Raw genomic sequence first — 8543 nt, 5'->3', positions numbered from 1 at the left:
ACTATTGTTATATTATAAAAAAAAAATTTTTAATATCCCCCTTACCCATTTATTCAATCAAATAAATAGCATTGCTTCAAGTAACTTTTTGCAAATACTGTGGAAAATGAATTCAGAAAAAAATGGTTTTCTAAGCATTCGTTTGGACCTTAATATATACGCATCTCACTTTTCTCTCTCGTCAACTGACCGGTGTACGTTCAAATAAGCATTTCAAGACACTGAAATTGTTTTAAGGATTTATTAGAAAATGTGAGCATATTATAAAGTAAATACAATATAATGTTTCATGTAACAACAGAAATGAAATACATGGATGTTAGTTTCCTCTAATTCAACCACTAATCGATACATATTTTTTATAATAAAATAGCAACTTAATATGGGTACAGTAAAGTGTATATATTACAATATAACATGGTTATATCAAATATATAGGTGAATCAGGGTAGCTCTACATTGTAAATATTACTACCTCCAAATTCAGTCAATTTGATAGAAAAAAGTCAGCGTAGAATGAAGAATAACTGGGTCCTAGGTGTAGAACTATCTATACACACTAAAGCTGCAGCGGGTTATACAAAAGTAGAAATTGAAAAACTACCAATCATCATTCTCACATACTCACACTGCACTGAGTACTGACAAACTTTCCTGAGCTCCATATTTCCTCATAAACTATGCAAGAAATATTATCTCTGCTGGCCTCTGTTCAGCCTCTAGGGTTAATCTTAGATTTTAGAGGTTGGCAGATAAGGGATAGCCTGGGATCCAAACTGATTTAACTATGTTTCATTGTTGTTTCATTGGGGAACAATGGTACGCACAGCATTCAGTCTGATTTAACCCGGCTAGATAAAGGATAGGGTGACAATGAAATGCACTCTCTGCGTTTCCGTTCCACACTCTACCGTCATACTAGGGATGAGCCCAACTATGTTTTTCAGAATCAATTCATTGATGGTTGCGAGGGCAGATTAGTCAATAAAACTCCTAGCAATGGTAAATATCACCTTTATGTGATTAGTCAATATCATATAATGTTGGAGTCAATGCCAATGCCCTTGATCAATCAATCCAATAATCAAACTCATCCCTATTTCATACAAATCCCTTCACTAGGCTGAATGATCTAAACCACGCCCAATCAGTCTCATTCATTATGGCATGCAACGGAAAAAGTAATTGAGTGTTTGTTGATGAACAAGCCCAAGTTGGTCTTCCGTTTGGTGCCTGAATGAGCACGACCCATGGAATGGTTCTGATGGGTGTTGGTTAACAACTTTCATACAATTCCTTCATTTTGGAAACGATGCTGGTGCCCTCAATCACTCAATTGAATCTAACTCATCATCCCTACTTCATACTGAACACTTCACTAGGTTGGATAAGCAAAAAAACCCCGCCATAATCAGGATCGAGCTCATCATGGCACGCATCAACAAAAACGGTTTCAAGCGTTTTGCAACAGAAAACCTCTATCAGCGTTTCTTATTGGATGAGTCCAGGTAGACCCACCTTCTCTTTCCATTTGATTCCTAATGAACAAGTCCCATGCAATGCTTGCAATGGGCGTTAACCGTTAACGACCTTCATAGATGCTTCCGATCAATTTCTTAATTTTGGAATCGATGCCCTCAATCAATTCATCGACTCTAACTAATCCCTACATACAGTACTTCAAACTGAGCACTTCAGTAGACTGAATGAGCTACACAATTGTACAATGCTTGTGATGGGCGCTAATTGCTACCTATCTAGTTAAAATGTGCTTCCTAAAATCCAGCCCTACATCCATACAGTACACTGTAACGTCTCAACAGAGGCATTGCATGATCCACCTGCCATTTAAACCGTTTCCTCCATTTCCTTTACATGCTGTCTATCTCCCTCTCTACGTTTGCCGCAATGCTGCAGTTCCTTCTCTCCGTGGTTTTCCTTTGACTTGCTCTTTCATCTTTCTTTCTAACTTTCCTTCTTTCTCTCTCATACAGTTTTGAAGAAAATTAACATTTAAGTTTCTTCTCGAAACACGCACGTATCTTTTGGTTTCTTTCTAACTCTCATCTAGAAATGCATTTCATGGTCACCCCAAAGTTCACCCTTCACCGCGAACCTGCTATTACAAATGTTTATGTTCTGCCTTGTGTTACTTCTGTCATCCCGCTACCTCTCATCCCTCTCTCCTCTTTGCTTTTCTTCCTTCACTTCTTGGTGTTAACTAGTCTCTCTATCAGGGCTCTGCGTGTCCTCTGCACCTCCTCTCCCAGTCTGTCTATCTCCGCTTTTAACCTCTCGTTCTGATCCGTCAGCTCCTGCACCTTCCTCTCGTTCTCCTGCTCCCTCTCTCTCCTGCTCTTCTTTGCAGAAGAGGAAGAGGAGGATGAGCGCGAACCGGCGGAAGGGAAGGACAGAGAGTTGGCTCTCTTGCGTTTGCCCAGCCGAGACAATGAGAAAGCGGTGCTAGTAAGAGACGAGACGGGAGAGGAAGGAGGAGAGCAGTTGAGAGAGGGGGAAGGAGAGGTGGCGGAGGAGGAGCAGGAGGGTGAGTCGGGGACACATGGGTGTTCATCCTCCTCGCTAGTGGAGGGAGACTCAGGCTGTTGGACGTTGTTGGAGTGATGATGATGGTAGCTCCCGTCCACCATGCCCAACCCTCCCTCACTCAGCAGCTCAAAGAACTCTGGGGGTAACAGATCCCCTCCTCCCGAACCTCCCTCTCCATCTCTCCCTCCCTCTCTGTCCCCAGGCCTCTCCGTCCTCTCCTCAGCTGTATTCAGACACAAGGCGGTGGAAGCGGGGGGTGGATGGGTAGGAGGCTCCTCCGGAATCGTGACCCTCTGGACACCCTCTCCTCCGCCCCACGCCTGCCCTCCAACCCCCACCCCCACCCCGTCCGTCAGCCATGTCAGGGAACAGCTCTCCAGGACATCCAGGAACTCTGTCTCTTTCTATGAGATATAGAGAGAGGAGAAAGAAGAAATGACAGAAGAGAGAGTGAAGGAAGAGCGAAAGAAAGAATAGAAGAAAAAATAGAGGAGCGGTTATGTCAAAGACCCTTCTTACATCAGCGCTCTTGAAAGAGTTGCATCATGAAGAAGAGAAGATGAAGAAGAGAAGATGAAACTAAATGTTTGGATAACGAACAACCGATAAAAAAAATAAAAAAACACAATCAGTCATCGATCACTTTGTTCATAAATCAATCAATATTTAAAAAAAAAATACTAATTATAATCCCAACTGACCTCTGGGCAGGGAGGGGCGCGAGTCAGCTTGGCCCCACCCGTGTCTGATCCCAGTATATCTTGCAGGTCCTCATACCACGCCTCCAACTCTGCACCACACAGCGGCCCCACACCAGGGGGGTACGGAGGGGGCAGGTGAAGCCACTCGGTAGTCATCTCTGTCACTCAGTCGCACAGATAGTCTTTCACAGCCACACGCTGGTACACACTGGACCTGGACTGGTGGTGGCGAAAGGAGGAGCCGGTTTTAAAATAATGTCGAGACAGGAGGGTTTGGTTTTAGAATGATGAAATAATTATTTAATATAGCATCTTTAGTATGAACCGTTATGGGGTTTCTATACAGTAGGCTAGACATCGAGATCGACATATTACCAAGAAAGCTATGTGAGAGAGCTCTGCAATAGAACTGGTTACGTTAGCATGTTGTTTCTAATTATCAATTGTTGAAGAAAAATTTGCAATTGAACAAAGTATCGGTATTATAATTTCTATATTTAGTGAAAAAAATCCACTTTTCATGAAATTGTAAAATAGTGACACTCTGTGGACCAATGGCTGTACTGCATGAATCAATTGATGATAGGATTCTATAGCCAAAAGCATGAGATGTAGTGATGACTAAACTTCAAACATTATCAAGTTATAATCTAGAAAATAAATGCATTGATATAATATAAATATGATGAGGTTAACTTGACATCCATAGACAAAACATCCAACACTCCGTAAAAACAACACAGAAATCAAAAGAATTAATGAGGAAATGCAAATCACCTTTCGAAAGTCTCTTATAATCAAGTCTGGCAATTGGTTGTTGGTGATAATTTGTCCCAACAAGTCTAGAAAGAAAGAATTCATGACATTAATTATTTGCAATTATTGTAACAAATACGTAATACAGTGTGATGGGATGTTAGAATTTGCTTAAAGGAACATATTGTATAACAGCAGCCATAGAGATGTCTAGTCAAATTAAAGCTGATGCAGTCAACTTGAAAAAACAACCTTCTGACAATACATTCAGAAAAATGTTGAATAGGCCTATACAAATGATTTTCTATAAAGAAAACGAATACAATAATTTGACAAACTACCGTACTGGCTTCACGTTCTGAATATATTTTTTAGGGAAAATCACAACAAAATAAGGTCATTGATTTGCCTCATGTAAACAAAGACTCCGTAGGTGCTCTAGGGCGCCCTCTGTCTGTCAAGGTCCACAATTAATTCTATTTCTATCAAACATCCTTCCTTTAGTTCGATTTACACTAGCTCATGAAAAAGAAAAAATATAATTGACATCCAATTTTCCGAGGAGAAAATATTTGGTCTAAAAATACAGTTTTATCCTTAATATTGAATAGTTAACGGTACTTTGAAACCACTTGCTCAAGACAGGAAATAAATACATGGCTGTCTGACCACAACAGACATCGAGCAAAGTCGTTATTGTGGTCAGAGCAACTGGTTTTAAAGTACCTTTAACTCTGCCGCAATCAATAAATGCAGCCCAATTCTTGACGAATACTTGTATGATCGGTATCTATTTATTCTTGAATGTATTGTCTGACGAATACATTTCAGAAAAAGTGACATTTATGCAACTGTAGGCTATGTTTTTTTCCCTCGGATGTGGTCTCAGCCTGCTCTCCGTCCATCCAGCCAAGCCAAGGCATTACGTCATGGAATCGAAGTACGGGACGAGTGAAACAAAAGCAAGGGTGAAAACGGACACCTCCAATGGGTACAGAATACTGGGATGGGAACACAAAAGCTGTTCTATTCTATTCTACAGGAAAATCAATGAACTCAAAATAGCAAGACGTGCGAGCTTATTCTTCTTTGTCAATGCAGATAAGTGGTTGTTTTATTTAATTGGCTACTAACATAACACATAGCCTATATACTATCTGGATACATGACATCCTATACATTTATCAAACAAATACTTTTGTCTTCGATAACAGTAGTCTACATAAGTTAATAAAACCGAAACAAAAGTTTGCAAATCGTTATGTACGCGTTTGACAGCTCAGCTGTCACGGATATCACACTTCTGATAGAGAGATAAAGCTCATGGTAGAGAGAACGCAACTTGGCGTCAAAGTCAAATAAGCTGATAAATGCCTCCCTGAATCTTGAATAAAAATATAACAACTGTCAATTATAATTGAACTAGAGCAACTGCTCTCCTATAACAGACATGGGAAAGTTGCCAAAACATGCACATTCTTATTTCTAAAGAAAAGCCAGAGACGATCAACTGCCAAATTAAAATTAGAACTCTTGTAGAAAACATTCAACAACTCTTAAAAACTGTAGACAATAAAATAAAATCCACTTACCCTTTTTCTTTTATTATTTCGCTTTCTTGACTGTCTTGGATTCGGAGTATGTATATATTTTAGTTGAGATTGGTGATAGCTCATGTTAACCATTGTTCGGCTTAGTATAGTGAATGTGAATTTTGGAAACTCCCGGTGGTGTTTATATACGGTGAGCCAACCGAACTTAACGTGGAGATTTTTTTTTTACACAACCTAACTAACCATTAGCTGACGATGAAATTACTGACATCCAGATGGTCCAATCATAATCTACGCGCTAAAATATTTTGCTTGGTGACATCCAATGCGTAATTATCTTCTACAGTAAAGGCGGGCTTTAAAATGCCATTGCTAGTTGTCTCCGTCGTAGTTTATGTGACCTGAAGATGTGATGCAGTCATAAGACGGCCAGGACGAATTTGGGGCGTATGGGAGTCACATGAAAGGAATGATGCAATGCTTGGCAACAAATTTCTAGTCAGTGATAAGACCGGGAGAACCAGAACATGTTTTATTTAAGTCTCTCTCTGGCTCTAACAATTTTTTTTTTTTTTAAATACACTTATGCAAGAATATTTTAGAATGTCTAAGCAAAGTTTTTCTTACACATATTACACTACAGGCTATTTGTAATTTATGTTCAGTTATATAGGCTAGTGAAAAGAATAAAGAAAGCAAGTCCGCTTGGAATAATGGCTTATTTTCTATGTAAATCCAATAATTGTGTGGTTTTTATTTTCAATTTTTGATATAGGCTTGATCCCACAATTCTCTGGGAGCTTCTATTATGTCTCTATTTTGCGGGACCGATTGTTTTCTTTACGCGCGTGAGGGCCACATTGTACAGTAGGCCTTTAATCAAGTCTGTGTGTGTGTCATGTTATGTGAAATGCTTTGAAGTTCGACTGCTATCCCCCAACTGTAGCTCTGTCTGTATAAATAGTGTTGTTTCTCAAGAGTAGGCTAGTATAGCCTGCTGCAACAATTAAACTTCAACATGTTTTTTTTCCTCAAAGTAAACAACGCAATATAGCCTATTTATTGCAATAAGTGACAGCCTATAATAATTAATTGTTTGTTTGTTTTTCTTTTATTGCACGTTTATTCTCAAGGAATATCATGTCATTCGGATATTAATTTCAGAAATGTCATTTATTGGAGTGCCTGTGCGCGCTATCAAAACAACATCACCACGCTCAGATTCAACATGTCGAGAGCCAGTTTCTAAATTGGGCGTTCCCAAAAACTCCTCTACCGCATCGCTTCGAGGATGATCGTGAACAGGCTACAACTGTACACGATAAAAGATAATACACATTTAAGGTTAACCGTTTAAAGCCAACATCCTCATTCTCATTCTAATAAATAATCGCTCACTTCTTATTCTATTTCGTGTGTCATTTCGTCTTTTGACACTTCACGTCAAAATAGTCAAACTCCGAAGGACAGATAAGTGTTTAAATCCATGTTTATCAGCCTAGCAACAGCAAGCCTGGCAACAGCGCCAAGTGGGATGAGACGCGTCGCGTGCGTGAGTAGCGAATAGAAAGCTCAACGTGCTGTCTCCAGGAGCAGGGTTAAAGCGCGCGAGGAGCCTTGGTTACCACGTCACGACTTGAGGGGCTGTTGCTGAGTAGTTGAGCGGAATACTTTTTTCTGTCTAATGTTTATTGAGTCCCGTCGTGTCGTGTGTATTGTATTCATTAGTGGGATAAAGGACACAGGGTTGTTGGCACAGGCTGGGTTTTTGTTACGACCGTCTGGGGTGGAATGGGCAGGGAGGCAACAGTGTTTATAAAAGCAAAACACAAGTTTAGACTATAACACAATGTCATTCCCTTAATTTATCTAATTTGTTTGTTTGATAATTATAATAATATAAATACTATATGTAATTCTCATAATCATAGGCCTAATAACAATTCAAAAAATAATGTAGTAATACTAACATTGCTGCTAAGGTGCTTTACAAACAAAGGCAAAATTAAACAAAACTGGGAAATGTTATTCACAAGAGAATCAAAAGGTGGGATGGATTAGAGAAATCAGTAAACTACAAAATTGTACTAATAAACATTATGAGCTTTTTCGTTCGAAAATCTGGTATTTTGTTGCCTAGTGTGTTTATTTTATAAGAGGATTTCTTTAGCTACATGAATATGTCATTAGCCTTTGGCAAGTCCTTTCTTATTATACCTCAGTGGCCGAAAGGTTTTCAGGGGAAAGGGAGATACCTAGTCAGTTGTCCAACTGAATGTTTTCAACTGAAATGTGTTTTTTGCATTTAACCCAATCCCTCTGAATCAGAGAGGTGTGGGGACTGCCTTAATCGACATCTACGTCTTCGGAGCCCGGGGAACAGTGGGTTAACTGCCTTGCTCAGAGGCAGAATGACATATTTTTACCTTGTCAGCTCGGGGATTCGATCCAGCAACCTTCCGGTTACTGGCCCAATGCTCTAACCATTAACAAGGTGACACCACTGAGGTGTAATAATGCCACGTTCAAGTGCTCGTTGGAACTAGGAAACTCTGAAATTTCCGACTTGCTAACTGGTTGAACGCGGCACGTGTATAACTACAACCATTTAGCAAGTCAGACATTTCAGAGTTTCCTAGTTCCGACTAGTACACGAACATAGCATAAGAATGGGGAGACACCTATAGAGCCCCATAGTGGAGATGTCATAATACCCATAAAACCTAGCGGTCAAACAGAAATGGTGCCAATAGTTTTTCCACCGTACATTTTACCCATAGGGTATTTTAGAAACACTTAAAATAAGGGCTGTGTATCGTGTAGGCTTACCCCGGCGTGAAGTTTTAACCATGTAAATCTCCCTTGGACAAGGTGACTTTTATCAATATATTCGGCTGTATATACTCTGATTCGAAAATGCTGATTAGCATCAAAGTCGAAATCATGCAAGACTACAAATCCCTGCAAGCTCCTGCACGTCATCTCT

At 39.8% G+C, this 8543-nt stretch overlaps 1 protein-coding gene across 1 annotated transcript; it reads right to left on the bottom strand.

Annotated features, from left to right (window-relative positions):
- Nucleotides 1-227: 227 nt before the first annotated feature.
- LOC106582666 (DNA damage-inducible transcript 3 protein) lies at nt 228-5747 on the bottom strand. Its single transcript, XM_014165942.2, has 4 exons — nt 5597-5747; nt 4026-4090; nt 3249-3467; nt 228-2951 (listed from the first exon to the last, which is right to left on the bottom strand). Exons 3-4 carry the CDS (start codon nt 3402-3404, stop codon nt 2205-2207), a joined length of 903 nt encoding a protein of 300 aa, XP_014021417.1. The 5' UTR covers nt 3405-3467; nt 4026-4090; nt 5597-5747; the 3' UTR covers nt 228-2204.
- Nucleotides 5748-8543: the final 2796 nt, after the last annotated feature.

The sequence above is a fragment of the Salmo salar genome, chromosome ssa22 (assembly GCF_905237065.1).
Source record: "Salmo salar chromosome ssa22, Ssal_v3.1, whole genome shotgun sequence".
Classification (NCBI taxonomy): domain Eukaryota; kingdom Metazoa; phylum Chordata; class Actinopteri; order Salmoniformes; family Salmonidae; genus Salmo; species Salmo salar.
This window is presented reverse-complemented; position numbering and strand designations above follow the sequence as displayed.

What these genes read in the sequence shown, in the direction of transcription:
- LOC106582666 (XM_014165942.2), bottom strand. Translation starts at nt 3,404, where the DNA reads ATGACTACCGAGTGGCTTCACCTGCCCCCTCCGTACCCCCCTGGTGTG. An exon ending in GCGCCCCTCCCTGCCCAGAG is followed by an intron (nt 2,952 to 3,248) that starts GTCAGTTGGGAT and finishes TATATCTCATAG; the next exon opens with AAAGAGACAGAGTTCCTGGA.